This window comes from Trachemys scripta, chromosome 19, assembly GCF_013100865.1.
Source record: "Trachemys scripta elegans isolate TJP31775 chromosome 19, CAS_Tse_1.0, whole genome shotgun sequence".
Taxonomy (NCBI): Eukaryota; Metazoa; Chordata; order Testudines; family Emydidae; genus Trachemys; species Trachemys scripta.
In genome coordinates this window covers 7053981-7076182 of record NC_048316.1, presented here as the reverse complement: position 1 = coordinate 7076182, position 22202 = coordinate 7053981, and the positions used below count along the sequence as shown (strand labels likewise).

The window sequence follows — 22202 nt, the reverse complement described above, 5'->3', positions numbered from 1 at the left end:
CTGCACAGCAGTAGCAGAAGGGACACTTACAATAAGCCATTCCCACCTCAACAGCCTGTCAGCTTTTGCATTTCCCTGTGACATTTTAACCCCTCTTGCTGTGTTCTGGGTGTCCTGCAATTGGTTTATCAATACCTGACTTGGAGAAAACTTGCTCAGTAAGGAAGCCTACCAGAGCATGATGATAAATGATGCATGAGCTGAGAGGAGCAGTGCCCAGTCTTGTTCACACTTGCAAAAGCAAGGAAAAAAAGGGCAGATCTCCTGGCGGCCCTCCATACAGAGCAGAGTCAGGGCCCGAAGATGCAGGTCTGGCCAGACACTGGTCTCAATAGAGATGGGTGAAGAAGTTTGTCAGGGATGACCAATGGGCCAAATATTGAGGGGCCAGATTCAGACCTGGTGGAAGCAGATGCAGAGACTTCACTGGAATTACACCCCTTACAGCAGTCAGGAAACAGGTACCCAAGACAGAGCAGGCAGAGTCAGAAAACTATCCGCCTAATGTTTGGTAGCTGTTCCGAAAGCAAAGCAAATACTGCGGTATCCAGGCAGCTGAGAGCCCACGTACGAGATCGTTGAGATGCTGTACAGAGGGCTGATGGTTATCCAGGATCTGGGGTGTCGTACAAGAAGCATATTGAACAGATTGGAAAGACAGGTGCTGGGGAGACAGCTTTGGTCTCTGCTAGTGGATTTCTAAGTCATTGTTAAAAATTTGAGAATACCTAGTTCATAAGCAGCTATCGGGCAAGTGATGGTGGCTTGTTCTGACATTCTGGCCTCGGAGTGGGAGGGTCCAGGTAGTAGGGGCTGGGCGTGTGTCTGGATTTTTGACATGTGAAAAGTAGCTTTGCTGTCTGTTTTCTGTAGCTCACAAAGGCAGCGAAGTGCTTTGTGGATTGTGGCCCCTCCCTCAGACCCCAGGGGTGCTTTCTGGCATCCAACAGAGCACTGCTTTCCTGGTCAGCTCCGCTTATGGGGTCTGGGGATCCACCCAAAGTAATGACAGAAAGATGGTGCACTCTGAAGTGGTCTCGTATGATGTGGCTATGCTCTCCCACGCGCCAAGCTTACAGCTGAGGGTTATCTAACATTTCTCTCCGCTTCAGTCAAGCGGGAACGTTGGGAGCCTGACATGGCATCCCATAGGATGCGTAGGAGCGCTTGGTCTTGTGGTGAGGCACTGCGGATGCATTTTTCATCGGTGCTCCCTGTGGATGTGGGCTGGAAGGTCGAGTCTTGATCAGTGTTTCCGGAAGGAGGGGTATTTGAGACCCAAGTACTATGTCATGTGTTAGTGCTAGATTGCTTGGTACTCTGGTGAGACCTCTTTGTATTATGGTGGCCTGTTCATTTAGTCTGGAATAAAACTCCTCCTCTTACCTTCTTCAGAGCACTTTTTAGCCTGGAACCAGAACTGGTCCTGAGACACACTTAGAATACAGACCCACACAAAGCCCACACGCCAGCCACATTACCTGCTCCCCTTTCCCTCCATCAGAGCTATGACATGGATTACATCTGTGGCTGATGAAAAGAACAACCCCACAGTGATTTGGCTTCAGCTCGATTCCCTCTTCTCGCTTTGCAGTCATGAAAGGAGGCCTTGCAGAATTGCTTTTCTCATTAAAACTTAATTCTTCAGCAGCCACAGTGGCATATGCCGGGGTGGTGGCATAGAGCTTGTTGCACATAAGCAGCTCCCCTGACCTTCTGTTGGGTGTAAATTAAAGAAGTCAGAGCAGACCGTCTGTTGCTTTTTTACAGCAGGTGCCCCAAAGCAGAACGCAAAATACACACCTGCTGATTTCTGCGTAAATACATGTTACTGAGCTGCTGGAATAGAGATTGGAACTGGGTATTTTCCTCTGTAGCATTGGTCTCTTGCTGACGATCTGTATTGCTGTGGCTGTTACTGTTGATAAGAAGCCTGTGACGCCTCCGGATTGGTTAGATACACTGAAGTGTAGAAGATTGAACAGACTCCTCTAGCTAAATTCTGCACAGTAACTGAAGTTATGATGGATTTACACCTCGGTGGAGAACTCAGGATTTACAATGTTATGCCTGAGAGCAGAGTTTGGCCTTTTCATAGTCAATATGCCATGTACAGATTTAAAGTTACTAAAGAAGAGTTATACAACTTCTCTGAAAGTTACACGTAGTTCAAAAAAGAACTAGATAAGTTCATGCAGGATAGGGTCCATCAGTGGCTATTAGCCACAATGGGCAGAGATGGCTTCCCTAGCCTCTGTTTGCCAGAAGCTGGGAATGGGAGACCGAGGATGGATCACTTGATGATTCCCTGTTCTGTTCATTCTCTCTGGGGCACCTGGCATTGTCCGCTGTCAGAAGACAGGATACTGGGCTAGATGGACCTTTGATCTGACCCACTGTGGCCATTCTTATGTTCTGTTCTTGCCTGCTAATGCCACGTGAATAGTTGTTCACTTAGATTGTAAGGTCCTGGGGTTATGGGTACATTTTATGCATCTTTAAAGCAAATGCACACTTATGGCCTGGTGGAAATTAATATATACCAGAAATAATGCCATTTATATAGCTTTTATGTTCTGTATTTTTTTTTCTGTTGCTAAAGACATCCTTAAGAGCAAAGATTCTGCTTTCATGTAAGAATATCTTCTTGTGCTGAAGTCCTAATCTTCTGGTATTGCATAGTGTGCAAATTGGGAAATCAATGAAAGATTATGATTTTGGATTGAGAATAAGCATCAGGGAAAATAAAAACAAGTTACACCTACGTATTCCTGTCCTTCCTGCATATTTAAAACAGAAGGAAAGGAAATGTAATAAATATTTAAGCTGAATTGTTTCCAAATAGACTATTTGTCTGTTTTTCATGAAACACGTGGGATTTAATTTCTAACGGTATTTCAAATTAATGGGAAATCTTGGTACAAAATTATTCTTAAAAGATGTTAGAGCAGACTATAAATCATTTTATTATCCATGTGTCTCAGGACACAGATGAAAATGAAAGCGCTGAGCTGTTATAAAATTGCCTTATTTCTTTTAGTGCTGGAATACAAGTAAAAGTTAATTTTTATTTTCTAGTGGGGCATTTGCATTCCTTTCCATGTAAGAAGAATCTAGAGGTGTGTTGATTGAGTTGTATACTGAGATAAGCTCACGATCGCCTGATCTATCTTCCTGTCAGTTTGAAGGGCATTTACGTTGAAATTAACCTGAAAGAGCAGTTGTTTGCTGACAGCTCTTTAGGAATAAAATGTGGTGGACTTGAAAACCATTTTAATTGTACGGCAAGGGGAGATCCTCTAATTTCGGTTAGAGAAATTAGTCAAAGGGTCACTGTTTCCAATAAAGGTGTTGTGAGCCTGTGCTCACTCTTGTAATAGGGCCAACCCAATTTTATAACAACACCTACAAGGAGAGGTTTAGGTTTTTTATACTTTCCAGTCCAAATTTTTAGCCTTCGAGTGTATCATTGCATGTCTAATCTGTACACAATTGCTGTATTTGCAGCCACAAATTGAGTAATAGCATGCGCAAATGAGACAAGTATTGTGCTCATCATGGGGGTGGGGACTGAGGCACAGAGACAGTGATCTGCCCAGGTCTTGTAACTCCCAGGTTCTTCCTCTCTAACTTTCATGCACAGTGCAGTCCTGTTGGCTAAACTGTTCCACTAGAGGTTTAGGATTTGTGGCCTAGTGGCCAGAGCACAGGACTGGGGCTCAGAAGACTTGGGTTCTGTTCCCCGCTCTGCAACTGGCCTGCTGGGTGCCCTGCGGCAAGTCACTTCACTTCTCTGTCTGTTTTGCCATCTGTGAAGTGGAGATAATGATCCCAACCTCCATTGTGAAGTCCTTTGAGACCTACTGATGGAAAAACGCTGTATAAGATGTAAGTATTTACTATTCTACTTGAGGAATCGGGTATAAAACCTAATCTTGGGAGTCAGGGAATAAATCCCTTCTCTCACTTAACCCTTCATTCCGTCCTTTTACTCGTCTGTATCCAGCAATCCTCATACTGACTTTTCCTGCTTCTCTGTAGCTTGGAGGCAGAGATCAAACCTGTGCTCAGCCTGATGGACTTTTGACCATCTCCTGGGAAATCTTCCCTGAATTCTCTGCCTCCACAAGCTGGTAGTATATCAGGAGCTTATTCTTCCCAATATATTAACCGCGGCTCAGAATATAGTCTAACCTCAGAATTGCTGAAATTCACAGCTAAGGCAGTCTGCCTGCAAAAGCGCATGTCTCAAAATTACTTTTCTAATAGCTTGGCAAAACAGCAGCTGAAATTAACACCTCCTTCCCTCTTCACAACTTCGTCTTATGGGTTTTATTTTAAAAGGAAATAAGCTAGATGCGGAATGAGCCAGTCCGATGTAAATCTACATCGCTTCAATGGAGTTACACCAGTCAGTCCAGCTGACTTTTATTTAACCCTCAATGCAGCTCTTCAGCCTCGCGCCTTTGGAAATAATTCGTACAGACAGCTCTCAGGAGCAGAACTGAGTGTAGGGATTACACAGGGTTGCTAGACTCCCCTACCCAAGTTATATTGTGGTGTTAATGATGGAAATTCAGAGGAGTGTACTGTATGTGAACAAAAGGGTACCACAGAGCATTGGGTCAAACATAAAGGTTTCAGGTATGATCAGATGCCCAGGAGTTTGGGAGGCCGCAAGAGAACCTATAGAATAGCTAGGTTTCAGAGTAGCAGCCGTGTTAGTCTGTATCCGCAAAAAGAACAGGAGTACTTGTGGCACCTTAGAGACTAACAAATTTATTAGAGCCACAAGTACTCCTGTTCTTCTTTTTATAGAATAGCTAGTGGGTGACATAACTTGGAGCATTCTCCTTCCCAATGGCAGCGGTTTACGTTTTCGCATTTTGATCTCTGCTGCGCTGCCCTGTCCCCTGTACTGCTCGCACAGAGGTGAGCCCTCTCACACTCGCACCATGTGCTGCAGAATCCCACACCTGCCCCCTTCCTGCTGCTGGGGAGACCAGCAAAGCTGCAAGATGGGGCTGTTGTTGCACTTGAAAGGGATAACACCCTTCTCCCTGTAAACATGGGAGTCCATTAGCATCGACTCACTCCATCGCAAATTACCAAAAATGACTTTGTACAGAAATGGCTGCGTGATCATTTCTACTGAGTGAATAACAATTTGCAGTAAACTGGCAATTTACTTAATAAGATTGGAGTGTGGAGCCTGCTGATCGACCTGATGCTGCCATTCGAATTTAAGCTATTTTGTCTCCCAAACCTGCCCCCAGCGCCTGGATTTGGGCACATAGCTGACTGTTACAAGCTATTAGCTCTAGCTTCACTGGTCCTATGTCATTTTCCATTCTCTTTGGAAATCCCCCATAAAAGGGAGTTCCCAAAGCTGGCTGATTGGATCACTTTGGGAGCTGAAAACCAGTGGTGTACTAGGTTAATTTGTCAATAGTTGGCTGCTGTTACAATTTCACATTGCCATGAAGAAATAAAGTGTGTACAAAGTTTCCCTTTTTCTCCTTGAAATGTGGTAAAGCTTGGCTCCTAATTAATCCATGCAAACATAACTAATCTTAATGGTGTTAGCCTTATGTGTCTCATCTCTCTGTCCCCATATCACCTTCCCAATCTCCTGGGTCCTACAGTTGCAGAAATCTACATGTTCCCAAGCCCTACCTTTTGTTCTGTGGCGATCAGAGCAATTACATACTCTGCTCTCTGTCCGGGATGCTACTTACTCTGTTCCACTCCTTAATCTTTTAAAATATCAAATGAAGCATCTTCTCCATAGCAGAGCTCTTCTGCAATTCCACTGTGGGAAGCTTCCAGAAGACATGTTCCCCATGATATTGTTGTATGTTATGGCTGCTACCAGGAAACATCTGGTAGTTCAACTCAAAAGTCAAACATCGAATTAACTTTCCTTTCAGCAGCATGTTCCGTAGAAATTAGCTGGAATGTGTAACTCTGTGTGTTATGGCTTCATGTTAATGAGCTCAGTGGTGGACATGGGGAGCCTGATTTTTCAGAAGTGAACATAATTGCATGTTTAGAGCGGCGCTCACAGTTCCTACAATTGTACGTATAAATTGCATATTCACATGCACAGCTGCTGTCCATCTTCATGCCCAGATACCCAATTTGTGAAGGCAAATGCAGTAATTGTAGCTGGCACTTGTGCACCCAGTTTTGAAAATCAATCTCAGCACGCATATACGTGGGATAGCTGGGCAGGTCAGTGGAAGCTTATGGCTGATTCTACATCCTGAACAAAAAGACAAGTCAGCAGGGTTTTTGCCTTTACTTTCTGACATGCCTCAGCAATAATTTCACAAGGTGTTAGAAAAAGAATTTCAGGCTGTACCTGCAACAGCTTCTTTCCGGATTAATGAATTGGACTAGCGAGAAATTCACAGGTCAAACCAATGCATTTTAAACTGTTAGTGATGTCAACTTAAAAATGTGTCTTAACACTTTCCATCAAAAGTCTGTGTACTTTGTTAGACTCCAAAATGTTGTATACCTAAACTGAACTTATTGCAAGGCAAGAGCTCTTGGCTTTTGTGGCATGTTCTTCAAAAGGTGGTTTCTTTGATTGAGTTTAAGCCATGGAGAGTGTGTGTGTGTTTTCCTCAGAATACTCAGACATTGTTAGCAGACCAAATGAAATCAAAGAAACTCCCTTTGGTGATCAATTGTTCTGTCACAAGAAACCATTGGTTAAAAATTGAGCCATATCATACTTGGGTACAGTTAGTTTTCTGACATATACACAACTCTTCTGGACATCCCTGTCTAGCACTGGAAAGTGCAGCTTTGAGTTTTAAAAGATTATCTTCTGACAGTTGGGTCACCTGCTCTCTCTTCTCCATAAAGAGGAGGTGAGGTTCTAAATGATGTTACAACTCAGTGAAGGTTTTAAAAATCAGAGGAGTATTACAAAACCAGATCAAATCTGGTTTGTTGCCTTGCTTAGCAGAATAGGTCTACTTGAGAGACAGGGTTAGTGGAATTACATGGTTTATTCTGCCAAAGAGTTTGACTCTTGTCTTGATTGCTGGCAGTTTTGGATAAGGGCCCAGTTCATGTACTTCATGACAAACTAGGCCCAAGTTTTGTAGCAAGAACGCTGAGTTTTGCAGCACTCTGCAGCAGGCTGCACCTGTGTCAGCTACGTTTGAATGAAGTATTGAGATTTTGAAGGCCTTAAGTATGAAGATAAATACTATCAGTGCAGTATCCCATGTCTGTTGTGATAGTAAATCAATTTATTTTTTGCTGTCCCTGCACTTGCAGTCTTTGATCTTCCTGGAGACTTTTGTACTGACAATGCAGAGAGTAAGCTAGAAGTGGTTTGGCAACTGAGCAGGAGATAGGTTGGGATTTTTGGCACCCAGAAAGGCATGCGAGTTGATCCAGGTTTGTGGGACCAGCACATCAGCTGGATAATTCTGCAATGGTAAGTCGTCATTAGACTTCAAAAGGAAAGCCCCATTGATATGAAGAGGGCCGTTCACACCTCCCCAAACTGTTGTTTCAAGATATCTAGAGTTTTGCGCTGGTTTTTAGGGCTGGCTTCCTAAACCACAAGGACTTGAAATGCTTTTTTTAAACTAAAGCAGAGATTGTGAAGCACAGTTCTGCAGCAAGGGGTCGATTTGAGCAGCCAGTTCCAGGGCCCTCACGCTGCAGAGTTTATAGAGCCCTGGTTATGGACCAGTCAGCGGTGGAGAGACTGAAAATGCTTTGCAGACGTAACACTGTTGGCTGGAGAGCGGCACGGCTTGCATTCTTTATTGCATATTGCCTCAGATCATCTTCAGCCAGCCATGTCGGGAAAGGCGTAATTGAGAACGCCGTCACTTTCTTCCACATCACCACAACTGCCCGCTCTCGGCGACTGGTTTCAACTCCGATCAGTCACAGCGCTAAGTAATAAATCGGATAGTGGAAGCCAGGTGTTGAGATTACTTCATTAGCTGCCAAGCAGCTTTCTTCATACCTAGCAACTTCTAAATCACTCAAGAATTTTTCCCTCCCCCCCCTCCCCCCGAAAAATGAGTGATCAGTACTATCGTTGGTCATTCAGTTAAAAAGGGTTGCAGGGCCTTTTTATGAAGTCCTGTGTAGTGTGCTCTTAGGAAGCCTTATGCAATGCCTCAGCCAGGCTTCCTTTACAAGATTAAAGGCTGAAATATAGCAGCCACAGATAGTCTTCTCCTTTTCCCTTGCCCCCTTGGCAGTAAATCAGCTCCTCGAGTTGAATTTCACACTCTCTTCTCCACTGTCAGCCAAGTGAATTCAAGGTCATTGTTTTAGATGGGCTGCCTGCGCTCAACTCAGATGTACTTGAACCACGGTCTTGCAAGCGTCTCGTGAACCTAGCAACTCTGGCACGCAGTGTGCTTCCCTGCCCTTCGCATAATGAAGTGAATGGTATTTTATTCACCTAGCAAACACTTTCTTGCCCTGGGAGTTCAGTTTTGCAAAGCTGCTGCAGCACTGGGCTATTAAGACTTTTATAAGCCAACTGCGTGTTCAGTGAAAAGGGAGAGGGCTTGAACTGGAATTGGGGGTGGGGGGGGCGTTCCGTAATAGTTTGTGCTAGGGGAAGAGATGACAAATCTGTTTGCTCTTCTACTTGGGGGGAAGGGATAGCTCAGTGGTTTGAGCATTGGCCTGCTAAATCCAGGGTTGTGAGTTCAATCCTTGAGGGGGCCATTTAGGGATCTGGGGCAAAAATCTGATTGGGGATTGGTCCTGCCCTGAGCACGGGGTTGGACTAGATGACCTCCTAAAGTCCCTTCCAACCCTGATATTCTATGATTCTACTGGTAAACCCAAAATAAGCGTTCCTTCTATGAACAGCTGCTGGAAGCATGGTTTGTGCAGGTAGAGGAAGAAGGCGAAAGCGAGCTGTTCATATGCAGAACAGTACCAGATCCACACTGGACCTGGGAGATGTAACTCAAATGAGCCAGGAAGCAGCTAGTCTTATCATAGTGGAGAACTGTCGTGTTTCAGAAATCCTTACACAGAATTGGCATCATTCAGCACGAGTGTCCATTCTGGCTTAGGAGACCCACCAGTGCAGTATCTGGAACATTGCATCTGGTTGGAAGGGAGGGGGGGGCACTTCCACAGCCTCATGTTATACTGATGTCTCGACAGGTATTTCAGCCTCTTCATGAGCACTAAAAGTCATTCCTCCACTAATCTCCAAATCTAAAGAAAGGAAACCTCTTTACTTCCACACACGAGGAAAAATAAACACAATCACTATGCTGGTAGTCATTGTTCAGAGCTATAGTTACCCTGTCTTGCCTGTGTAATTGGTGAGAGCACTTTTACTGTTTTTTGTTATATAACTTTTTAAAGAAGAAAGCCAGTAGTGTCAAGTTCACAACAATTTGTACAGCACCTAGCACATTGGGGTCCTGCTCCGTGACTAGGACTTCTAGGCCCTGTGGTAATACAAAATTCATCCTAATACTCCAAATCCTATAAGCTGGCTGCAACCGTCTAAAGTCAACTTTCTCTACGCTGCTGCAACACATTGCTTTTAGAATCCACCTTTTAGCAACTGCACAGACACTTACAAAGTTCATGTGCAATTCATCCCTGCTGAGAGCCACTTGTTCCTGCTGCCTTTCAACCAGCAGATAGCATTGCTACCTTCTGATCCACTTGAATTGCTGTACACATTATTTGGGCTCAGAGGCAACTGCACATGAGTGCTGTTGACAGTCTTCTTACTTCATTTTTGTCTGTCTGTTTGGGATTCAATAAATCAATTTGCTGGGGTAAATTTGTCATTCCTGTTGTGTGCCAACTCTCACATAGTTACAGAATACAGTGAAAGCTGAGACCTTGGCTATGATGACAAGAAGTGGTTGGCTTATTATTTGAAAGGGCAGATACCTATCCAGCAATCTTAAGTGGTTTGGATTATGGCTGTTACTTTCCTGATCAGGAGGCTTAATAAGGTCAGTCCCGAAGTCTTGTCTGTACATGGGATTTGGCAACTGGTGGACAGCAACCAGTGAGTTTTTATGTATATTACAGTGGTGCCTAGCTGAGATTGGAGCCCCATGGCGCTAGGTGCTGTACATAGACAGTTCCTGAGGAATTTACAATCTAAAGAGACAAAGGATGGGAAGAGACGGTCACAGCAGTGGTAGAGCTGGGGATAGAGCCTATGTTTTCTGGGTCCCAGACCTGTGCTCTATCTACTAGACCACATTCTCTCTGCTTGAAAGTAGGGCACGCTCACCCAGTAAATGGTTTCCTTGTTCACACTTGGTTTTCTCAGGGGAGCTACATGGGCTGCTGCCCACCTACAGTGAAATCCCAAGTCTAGACTTAGAGCCCTTGTTTTGAGCTGTCTTGGAGAGAGTCATAGTGTTATGGAGAGACACAGCAAACCTTTCATTGCAACAGGTTTCTTAATTTACTTGATTTTTAAAAAAAAATCCACCTTATTAACGCAGGTGAAGCGGCTTGGTACCAGGCATTTTCTGTAATGAATGGTTGCAGTTAATGGCCCTCAGCTTTTCATGAAGCCATCAACTCTCCCAGCCTTCATTAATTCCCAGGAATGACCTCTGCGTCCATCATTTATTCTTTAAGTGATCTTGAACTAGCATACCAAGGGAGGGAAGGTACAGTACCTTGATTTCCTTAGTGCCATTATCCTAATTACTTCTGTAAAATGTACATCCCAGCAATAGCTCTATTGAAACAAAACAAGCAGTCATGCAAAATGACAGCACTTAAATTCGTATCTGCAGATTTCACAGTATACAAGGCATTTGGAAAATCGGAGGGTTGCTGAGATTCAAGGGGAGGAGAAATAAGCAGGATATAAACTATTCGGGTACAAACGCTGCATGGCATTTAGAGAAATGTGATCCAAACAGTCCTCTGGATAAATGGTGGCATGAGTTAAAGCCCCAGGCTTTCTGGTGAAGATGCCGATCACGGCAAGGATAGGGTCACTAATTCAGTTACATCCCAGTGCACATCGCGAAATCTCCACCCAGTTGACCAGACATAAGTCTCTTGAGAAGAGCGGTCTGGGTATGGTGCATTGGCAGAGCTGTGTCAAGGACTGGGATTCTTGTACTGAACTTTCTCTCCTTGATTCCTAGCTCGTTTTTTTTGTTTGTTTGTTTTCCCCATGAGCATCGATTTCAGGAGCTTTCAACTCACTGTGTGTGTGTGTGTGTGTGTGTGTGTGTGTGTGTGTGTGTGTAAAAGGCTTTCATGCCACAATTTATCATAGCAGAGGGTTGTGCCTTACGAAAGTGTTTATTTCAGGCTCCGCCATTGATGTACATTGGAAAGTTACTTAAGCTTTTTCTGTTTTTGCTTAACCTGTCTTTGGATAAAACACTTGAGATCCATGGATGAAAACCACTATATCGATACCTATTATTATTATTATTATTTATTATTTATTTTATTGTACCCTAAGCGGGTTTTTAACTAAAAGAAGGTCTTCTAAACCTAACTGATGTTTTGGGATGGTATAAATATAGTAGATCTGTATCTGCCTTGAAGGAGGAGTCTATGGTGGACTGCCAGTTGAGGCTGGGATAATGCCCTTTCCCACAAGTGAAGGATTTAGCTTTGTGTACTGTATTGAGACACAGTAATCAAGTTTCCATCATGCAGATAAAATTAACCCAAACCACTGCATCTAGATAAGTCAGCTCCCAAATGGTCTCTTGCCTGCCCTTTGTGGACAGTCTGTTCCTTGACTGCATTTCCCTTTCCCTTGTGGTTCAACCTAAGGTGGTAGAAATTAAACACCGCTAAGCCAGACCATTTAGAGAGGTCTCTAGTATTAGGTGACATTGCAGCCCATAATACCCTTGCACAGTTGCTCATACTAATCCCTTCATTGCTGAATTCTTTGTTACAAAATGTGCTGCATATGCAAGGTTAAGGGGGGAGATGCGGAACCTACTGTACCTTTAAAAAAAAAAAAAAAACCAACAACAAAAAATATGTGGCTATGGTCAGAAAATAACTCCCAAAGATCAGCATCTTTTTGAACGCCAGTAAGTCTTTATTTTAGTCATCTGTGATTAGCTTTACTCCAGAAACTCGTGTAACATAATCTTACATTAACCCCCAGTCTGAGGCACCTTGGTACTGCAACAGTGTAATACCTAGAATGCAGCCAGCGGCTTCATGCATCCCCACGATCACTATGGTGGGGGTCCAGACTCTTTAGAGGTTGCGATTGATGGCTCAGTTCCCCCACCCCCCCCCCCCCCCCCTAAAAAATGTTGCGTTCACAGTGCTAACTGCTAACACTTAGGGGAAATTTGTGAACAAAGCAAATGTGATGGTGTCATCATTACAGTCCTGGTTTTCTACTCCTAGCTACGCCTTAAAGCTGGTAAACAGCAGATGCAGTGAGCCAGGTGCTCCTTAAAAGTCCTCGAAGCAGCCTTAAAGCAATTACGGCTTGAGGTATTTAAGCTTCCAAGTCTTCTCAAGATGGGCTCATCACAACAGATCCCAAAATCTAATATGCCTAAAGACTATTAAATTTAAAAAAAAAAAGGAGTGAAATTGACCTATTCCAATGAAGATTATAGCACAAAGCCCCAGTAAAAATTGTCAGTTATGAATGCCGGAGCAAAATGCTCAATGGGATCATTTCATCTGTCTTTTGTTTTGGCCTATTTTGTATTATGCCCTCGACGTGACTCTAAGCTAATCCCCAAAGAGCAGGCGTAATTGCAACATGCCTGTCACTTAATTTGTCTCAGATTCATGTATCTATTTTCTTAATTAGCTTTTTCTCCAGCAGTCGTTTGCAGTCTTGCTGTCTGTAATCATTAAACCTCCTTACATGTGTCTCAAACCAAACAAAACCACTCGTCGTGTCTGGCAGGAGCACCGAATGCTGCAGGAGCGAAATGGCAGGCTTGCTGCTGCGTTCCAGGAGATCTGTCCTCTGCCTCCTCAAAGCGGGCCTGGGCCATGCTGCATCTGATTTCCATTCTGATTTCCACCCAGTTGAACATGATCAAATCACCCATGAAACACCAGACACAGCACTGTCAGCCCTCTGATTTCCCCCACCCCTCCAAGTCAGCAGCATCCCGGGGAGAAAGGCAGGCAGAGAACACATCTATTAAAACGCTGTCAAAAAGGCGTTTGACTTTGGGTGAAACAGATGATCACAAGCGAAGGGTTTGAGCTACTGCCTTACAGCAGGCGGGTGCTATGCAGGGTTTGTGTTACTGCACCATAAATTGCACCAAGCCACGCTCTTCCTCCATACGTGTGCGCTCCTTCATCCCTACACGCACTCATCCCTTCATGAGCTGCCGAGACTCCTGCTTTGTCCAGTGCCACAGGGTCCGGGGACCCCTCAGCTCTGCTGATGTACCTTGATCTCAGCCTGCAACCACACCACCACTACCCTGCCCCCCGCTTTGCTGGCGTCGTGGTCCATCACTAGGGTTCTTAGGCTCTGCAGTAATGATCCTCTAGTCTGGGGGTTACCAGTCATACCAAACTCTGGTGGTGGTTCTGTGATGTGGATGAACGTCCAGCCAGGGACTAGGATAAAAAATTATCAAACTTTTGTTTGCTCCTGTACCAATAGGAAGGTGAATGAGGGTTTGCAGAAGTGAAAGGCTGGTGCACAAACCCACTGTGTCACTTAGCCTCCAGTACCTCACATTAATATGTATTCGTATACTGTGTAAACAGCATTGCCCCTGATTCTAACCTCCTGCCTAAATAAGGATTGGGATCGGGATAGATGTTACAGCTAATGCAGTTTTAATCCCATTGTAAATTGGATTTAAAATTGATCCTCTAATGTAAACCAACTTGTGGGTCATGGTCAATTATTTTTAGTTTGGCTTAGTTTGCCAAGATTTGTTTTAAGATGCTGATTAGGCCTCAACTGGAGTATTGTGTCCAGTTCCAGACACCACATTTCAGGGTAGATGTGGACAAACTAGAGAAAATCCAGAGAAGAGCCACAAAAATGATTAACGGACTAGAAAACATGACCTATGAGGGAAGATTGAAAAAATTGGGTTTGTTTAGTCTGGAGAAGAGAAGACTGAGAGGGGACGTAAGTTTTCAAGTACATAAAAGGTTGTTACAAGGAGGAAGGAGAAAAATTGTTCTTAATCTCTGAGGATAGGACAAGACATAATGGCCTTAAATTGCAGCAAGGGAGGTTTAGGTTGGACATTAGGAAAAACTTCCTAACTGTCAGGGTGGTTGAGCACTGGAATAAATTGCCTAGGGGGGGTTGTGGAATCTCCAACATTGGAGATTTTTAAGAGCAGGTTAGACAAACACCTGTCAGGGATGGTCTAGATAATACTTAGTCCTGCCATGAGTGCAGGGGCCTGGCCTAGATGACCTCTCAAGGTCCCTTCCAGTTCTATGTTTCATGCATAAACATTAAGGTGCAGAAAGTCAGCATGTCTACTCTCTAGCACTAGAAAACTACACCTCTGTTCAATGTGCAGCTAACAGTCTGCATGCTAGAAATCCATATTAAGACTTAGGCCCTCTTTTACAGACAATCGTCTGTCTGACTTCCCCTTTGTCCCGGTGGCTTTCCCTTCTCCATAGCTGACCCTTACTGATACGGCAAAAGATTAAATTTACTTCCAGTATTGATCGTCTTTTCTTCCAAGATGTTTCCAGTGCTATCCAAGCTCCCAACTTGTACATCTTGAATTGAAACTCATTGATATGTGGCTGCTCTTGTTGCTCTGAAGTGAGTTTTCATTGGTACAGCCCCCATCTGCTAACCTAGGGAAGATTCTCAGAACCTCGCTGTACGAGAATCCCAGGAATCCTGGTTTTGTCCCATTGGCAGAGTTGCCCAAGAGTTAGAAATAGGGGAGCTGTCATCAGTATTCCTGAATTCTGTTCCCTTCTCTGCCATGGACTTGTGTGACCTTACCCCGTCTGCGTCTCATCTGCAGAATACCTGCCTTACAGAGAATGAATGTTTGTGAAGTGCTTTGAGCTGAAGGGTGTTCAAGGTGAGATTGTTACAGGGCAGGCTGTCCTATGCTGCACCATCTCTGGTAAACACAACCCGGGACGTACAGATCAAAGCTTGTCAGCTGAGTGTGACAGTCTCTCTCCTCCTTGAAGAGGGGCTTTGGGAGAATCGGTGAGATAATTCTGAAGGGATTTATGCTGTGCTCCCTCACCAAGCTCCAAAATTATTTAATTTTGCCTCAGAATGGGTCCGTGTCTGGGTCCACGTTCTCAAGCTTGCAAAGTTGCCTTCGAGAAAATGGGTTAAAATATGTCCGCCTGGAAGAGCAAAGTATGAATATAAATGAAGCATGAGGCTGCTTTTAGAGTGTAAGCTACTCCCAGAAGGGATAGCCGCTTCCCCATTTGCTTTCTTGAGAGCTAGGGCCCTGGGCTTTCTATTTATAGAAAGTCATTGAGAAAATCAACAGAGCGTGAACTGCACAGCATTGCTGAAGCTTTCACAATGGAATTGATGGGCTCTGCAGTGATGGGGAAGAAGCGAACGCCTCCTGTCTATTCACCACAGGTGCATACACACATCCCAGGGAAGCGCTTACCCCATTTTAAAATGCCGGATCTTCCCGACTGCAGGCTGCCCTGGGGGAAAACAGGCAGTTTTGGGAGCATCCCGAGAAGGGCTACACAGCCATGAAGAAGGGATGTTCAAACCAGCCTTTTCACCGCAGCAGGTGCTGGGCGAGAAGGGGCCGCCCAGGCTCCCGTCACTTTATAACGAGCATTCATGGGGACGGGCTGGTCAGTAAGCGATGCCAGGGCTGCCTTGCCAGCGTGCTGCAGAATGGGACCTGCAATGTCACTGTGCAGCATGAAGCCTCCCTGCCTGGTTTAAGGGATTGAATGTGGAGGACAAGCGTGTGGCAGCCCCGGCACGTTGTCCTTTCCTCCCCTCCTGCGGCGTTTCTCAACCACGTGCCTTGATGCTGTTCGCTAACTTAGGGTGCACAAACACCTCCGGGAGCTGGGAATTTACCCCTGCTCCAAGGTGGGGAAATGGGAGGCAGAGAGGTTGGACAGGCTTATCTCAGGTGCATCAGTGACTCGGCGGCCATAGAATGGAGCAGTCCTCATTTCCAGCCCTCTGCTCCGATCGGCAGCCCCCAGCACCTCCCCGGGGGGCAGGAATCTTCCTTCTGGACTTACTAAAACATGACTGAAGAGGTGACTAGCGAGCGAGCTGAACTGCTCTGCCATGGGCCTGCTCAGGCCTCACCCTCCTGTGAGCAGTCAGCCCTCTTGCCTGCCCCAACCAATCGCTCTCAAGGAGGCTTTAAGTAGTTACAGCTTGGGCTTGAGAGCTGGGCTGCAAAGCAGCACCTGCTGAGGGATCAAGCAGCTCCTCCAGAGGGAGGAAGGGAGGGAAGGGTGTCCTGACCTCACTTAAATCCACTTCCCTTTCCAGGTCTGTGCCTTTAGGGAGGGATGAGAGTGGGACGTCCCCTTGGCTTTGCGAGGAGAAGCCTGTGCTCAGATGCCCATTGCCGTCAAAAAGCAATACACTCCTGCCCTGTGACTGCCTGCTCTTTGCGCTGGCAAGGTTTGCCTTCCCCTGTGGGTCTTGGCTTCCCCCGGGCGTGACCTGCAGCAGCCGAGCGAAGCTGTCGTGCAGACTTCCCGGCTCCGGCCTCAACTCTGCGTGCCCACCTTTGCAAAGGTGATGGCGACCAATTGTTACCTTGCTTGCCACAAAATCTTTGCCCAGGGCAAGTGCAGAAACTTGCAAGGCTACACCCCAGTGTCTCCCGGGGTGGAGACACGAAAGGGTGATGCAGCCTTTGGGAATCCGACACGGTCTGCATGTCCAGTGGAGTGCCCTGCTGTGGCCAGATAAGCCTTCCTCCACTTGCTCGCTGGCCAGCTGTCTGAGGAAGAAGAGGGGCAGAGGGTGGGTGAGAGAGGGGCAAGGACCAAGTTGGGAACCTTGTGCCTTGTGATTAGGAGAGAACTGTTTCCGATCCTGCTGTAATGGGGAGGCGTGAATCACACGAACAGGTGAAGCCATCCCCTTCCTCTGCTGATACGGTGCTGTGCAGCATCTCCCTCTTGGATTCGTTTACTGTCTGCCTGTAGAACAAGCGGGGGGAGCTAGAAGCCATTGCGTTCCATTTCATAGGCTGCTGGATCTTAAATGCTGCAAACCTTGTTGCCTGGCAGCCTCCGTGTCAGACTCTCATTAATGATTTATGGAGCCAGGTGCTTGTGCCCGGTGCTTTATAGATGCAAGACGCGGCCTCTGCCTTGAAGAGCTTCTCCTGTAATTCAGCCAGACACCTGGGATCCGTGGGGAAGCCCCACTGCCAGACTGCCGGGGGACCAGTGCTGGCAGGTGGCGCGCAGGGCTGGCTGGCTTTGCACAAAGTGGGGCAGGAGACGCGGGCAGGTGGCAAGGAGTCTGGGACTGTTCCCAGCGTGAGGGAGGAGATGAGCTAGGGGATCCATCCTGCATCGTGCCAAGCACCGTCGCTGCCATTGGCACACGGGGAGGGGAGGGTACTGTCAGGATTTGGCAGGGTCAAGGTCCAGGAGAGGGGAGCGTAGGGAGCAAACGAGAGGGGCAGTGGAGGTTGGGGCACAATTGCAATTAGCAGAAAGGTGAGGCGCTCAAGTTTGAGTAGCATAGCGGAAAGAGTGTGGCCGTCCTCCCTGCTCCATGTGTCTGTCCTTACCACCCAGCACTCCTGGTGGGGGTGGCTAAGTGACACAAGACGTTGTGCCAGAACACAAGGCAAATGGCCGGTCTGCTGCTGGTAGCTTTTGAAGTTGCTAACTGTTAGGAAGCGAGTTAAGCTCCTGCCAGCCCTTCTTGCCCAGAACTGTTCAATCTGATTTGTATTCGGGACGGACGTTGCCATGACGTGTCGCGCTTTTACGAATCGGAGGCAGGAATTAGCGTGTGCGGCTTGAGTCCACAGAGGAAGCGGGCTCGTGGGTGAAAACGCTCAGGGGAGGAGTTCAGTCTAGTGGGGGGGGGTGTAGAAAAGGGGGGTTCTTCCGTTTGAGGTGAGCTGTCCAGTGGAATGAGGCCAGGACAGGCTGACACCTCTGTTGGCTCTTCTGAAATGCTGCCATAATTCTTAGCACTGCTGGAACACCCCCAGCTGAGGGGCTTAAAGCGCTTCAAAGCATTGATTTCCCCCTCTCCCCCCCCCAACACTGCCATGGGGCACATGGACTTGTCCCATTTTACAGATGGAGACGCTGAGGCACAGAGTGGTGGCCATTGGCCTAGTTCACACGGTAGAGCTGCTAAGGGAACCCAGGGTGGGGGCCTTGCGTGGTCATGCCGCACCTTATCGTGGGCAAACAAGTTTTCAGTCTCTCGGGCAGTCAGTCTAGCACCTTTCATTAGCAATAGACAAGCCTGGCTGTTGCCATGTGATAATTTCTCTCTCAGTTCTGAGGCACAAGCTGAATGGAGACCTCTGTTCCTCACTGGAGTGGGGAGATCAATATGGGTTTATAACCAGGCTTACATTTTGTGCTAGTCTTTTATGTGTCTCAGTTTTTTTGCATCTGTAGCATTTTGTAAGAGGCTGTGTGTGTAGTTAGCGTCCCCTCCCCCAAAAGAGGAGTGCTTTAATATTTTTTTTCCCTTTGCAATGATTTGCAGTGGATACACTTTTTAAAAATAAAAGGTGGCATTTGCGAGTGAAATATTGTCTGTCTTTTTTTCTCTGCTGCTTTATGACGTGGAGAGCAGCCCTGGAAGAGTTGTTTTTTCTCTTTTACCACCAAAAAGCTACAATGTGTTGCTGTTACTGTTCACTACATGAGAAGTGATGGGCTTGTCTGCCCTGTGGATAACTGGAGAACTATTAGGGTTACAGGATGAAGCAAGGGAAACCCGAGCAATGAAAGGGATTTTTAGTGAGGCTGCTCCAATGGTGGAGGCAAAGAGGGGGAAGGTATGTCTGATGTTAACCCCGATTTAATTCAAACGCCTGTCGAACGGGAAGGAAGATCTCTCTGCACGTGATGCCAGCCCTTCAAGTGAGGGCTGAGAGCTCCAGGGCAGCTCGCTGACCCTCTTGCAAATCCAGGCGAGACCAGACTTGCTGCCTCTGATCGTTCGAAGGTGAAAAAACTGAAATTAGCCACAGCCTTGTGCAGGATGGGGATTTGCCCTGTTTTCTGCCCCCCAAGTCCAGCTATCCCAGTGCAAACCTCTACGTCAGGCAGACAAAACTGCTTTTAGCCCCAGTGAATCTTACCCTGGTTTCAGGAAGCCGTGCCCATAGCAGCTTTGCCGGTTTGCCCTGGGGCAGTTGCGCAGGTGGCTAGTAGGATAGACGAGGCCCAGTACCAGGGTGCTCAGGAACCAAAGTGCTGAGTATTGTCAGGAGGGAGGAGGCCAGGGCCTCCCGTTTCTAACCACCTGGCTTTCTCTTCCCCACTGCAGGCTGCAGCCTATGCGTCCGAGGGCGGCGTCCTGACCGAGGCCATGATCGACGCCCGCGTGGCCGACGCGGTGCAGCAGCACAAGCAGAAGATGGAGTGGCTGAAAGCGGAGGGCACAGACCCGAGCAAGGAGGCTGGCAAGAGCCAACGGCTGCCTCTCCCCGTGGAGCCGGCTGTTTGAGAAGCTGCAGACTGGTGTGCGGGGGGAGGGCAGTGGGGAATGACGTCGGAGGGTCGGTTGGCCGGCCGTGTTGGTGGAATCATGTGCTGGAGATGGGCACCCAGTGGTGCCAGCCATGCAGAGATGGGAACTGCCCAGGCCCTGCCCTCTCAATTTTATACTTTTAGGGAACACCAGAAATAAATGTGTCTTTTAAAGCAGGCTGAAGAAGCCGCCACATTAAAGGAGCCCCCTTGCCACAAAGCCATTGCCTTGCTGCTAGTCTGTGGCCTTTCTCCTGAGAGCACCGAAGTCAACCCCCTCTGTCTGCCATTGGACCCCTTGTGAAAGCCAGCAGCCAGGCCGTGTGGGCACCCGGGAATCGCCGTGCCCTCTGGCTGAGGCACACCCTGCTGGCTGTTCCCCGGCAGTGTGGATCCCTCAGCTCCGGCTCATTCACGTCTTGCCCCTGGCATCCCCTGGTGCAAAGGCACCCCAGGCTCCCCATCCCGCTGCCTGGGCTGTGGGTGGAGCTGGGAGGGGTCAGTGCAGGCTCCCATTGGTGGCTAGGCCGTGTCTCCGGGAGGAAAGCTCCTGTGAATGCTGCGGTTTGGCTGCATGCCCTGCTGGGTGCTGGGGTGACGGACGGGCCTATGCCGGGGTTATGGTGTTTGCAGGTAAAACAAATCCCTTGTTGAGTGATTCTCCCTTCCCTGGTGGAAAGCTGGGGCCTCCCTCCCTCACACTAAGCACGAATAACCGAGGAAATCACTGGTGCTGGCGGCTTCCCTCCTCCCGTTCCACATGGGCACCTCTCCAAGTGTCTCGCCGGCTGGCCCGCCTGGTGGCTGGAAACAGCTGCGGGGCTGCTGCCTGTCCCAGAGCATTGCTGGCAGCAGCACGGCACAGCAGCTACGTGCTTCTGCCATGGCCGAATCTCCCCACAGTGTGTCCCTTCTGCACACCAAACGCTGCTGCGACAGCGCCAGGCTTGCCCCGAGCCGCCCGGAGGGCAGCAGGACATTGTGCTCTCCCCGGGCAGGACCCATCGTGTGGCTGAGTTTTAACACTTATGGCATGGGTGCAGCGTCCCTGCGCAGGGAGTGTCTCACCTGGTGTGAGATCAGCCGGGGCAAACCCCACACAATCCCCCAGTAGCAGAGAGCTGTGTAGAACAAAATTCCTCCCTTCACACAGGGCACCATAGAATAAACCTGCCTGGGCCTTGCCTTGGAGTTCACATGGCTGCTTGGATCGAGTAGATCAGCTGGCACCTGCATTCCCCATAGCAGCGATCTTAGAGGCAGCCCTTGGACTCAGAGCAAGTGGCCGATGTGGCCTATGGGGGGACACAGTACGGTGACCCTGTGCTAAAATGATAGTGCCTCTCGCAGGTGACAGCCAGTGCTAAGGGACTGACTGGTTCCCTGCTGCCGGAGCGCACGTTCCTGGGAGATGCTGTGTCCATTCAGCCTCTTGCTGCCCTGTTCGGTTAGGGAGCAGTGAAGGCTTTGACGTGGATTTTGTTTCCATGTAATTCTGCCCTCCATTGAGTCTCCGAGCAGGTGGGTCCTAGTAAACAGGTGGCCACGGCAGAAAAAGCACCAGCCCCACTGGCAAAGGATTGACCTGGCCCTCAACAGAACTCCTCGTGCCCTACGGCAGGCCTCCTTGGGGCAGGCTTGCTCTCCATCGGGGTTAACTGGCCTGGCCGCTCTCCGTGCCGTGGGGATATCAGTCTCCAGAGCCGGCCGGCTAGCACCTGTCAGTGGGTAAACGGCGTGGCAGCTCAGATGCTGTTTTATCATGGGTGGGAGCAATGGGAGATGCCATTGAACCACTCCTGGCCTGCTGAGCGCTTGACAGGCATGTCTGTGGCAGGAGCCTGGAGCCCAGCCTCCCTGGATTGGTGACATTGAAGCTGCTTGTGAGTCTGCAGGCAGGTCAGAAACAGCCTCTGGTTTTGAGCTGAACTGGGTTTGAACTCCGGGTTCCCGTGCAGCTTCGCTTTCCAAGATCCCCTCTGTGCCTGCACCCCACAGATGCATGTGCCTGAGCTAATCCTGTGCCCTGAGTACCTTGCTGAGGCGCTGTCCCCTGACAGGAACTGACAGCGTGCTCGTCTTTGTCCCCTTCGCTGGGAGCTGGCTTGCAGCTTTGAGAAATGCGTGCTGACAAGGGCTGGGAGCAGTCGTAGTGACTGTGCAGAGACTGGCGGGACTAGCCTCCCGGTGACTTGAAACAAGCAGCTTCGCGGGGCACCACGAAGGCACCAGCCCTCGTGGCTGCAAATCCGCCGGTCGTGCCATCGTCCTCTCTCGCTACAGCTGCTGGAAGCCCCACCAGCGTCTGTGGATACTGGGTTGGGCGAGAGAGAATCTGGCTGCCTGGGAAAAATCCAGCTTCAGAAATGTGCTGGTGTGAGGTTGGTGCAGCTTCTCTCAGTGGCTGGTGTCCAGCTGCAGGGTACTGCAAAGCAGTGCATGGCTCCTCTTGCTAAGGGCAGGGCAGTTATCCAGCTGGCTTTGCAGCATTTTTCCCGGGATGTATTGCTAAGCACTGACATGCTTTTCAGCAGCGT

General features: G+C 48.0%; 1 protein-coding gene across 1 annotated transcript in view; it reads left to right on the top strand.

Moving 5' to 3' along the window:
• Positions 1-19885, top strand: part of LOC117867826 (ATPase family AAA domain-containing protein 3-like) — a 57239-nt gene extending 37354 nt beyond the window's left edge. Inside the window, exon 16 of the mRNA XM_034753150.1 lies at positions 19463-19885. Within this exon, the coding sequence (XP_034609041.1) occupies positions 19463-19642 (180 nt within the window). The 3' untranslated portion in view covers positions 19643-19885. The remainder of the gene's footprint in view (positions 1-19462) is intronic.
• Positions 19886-22202: the final 2317 nt, after the last annotated feature.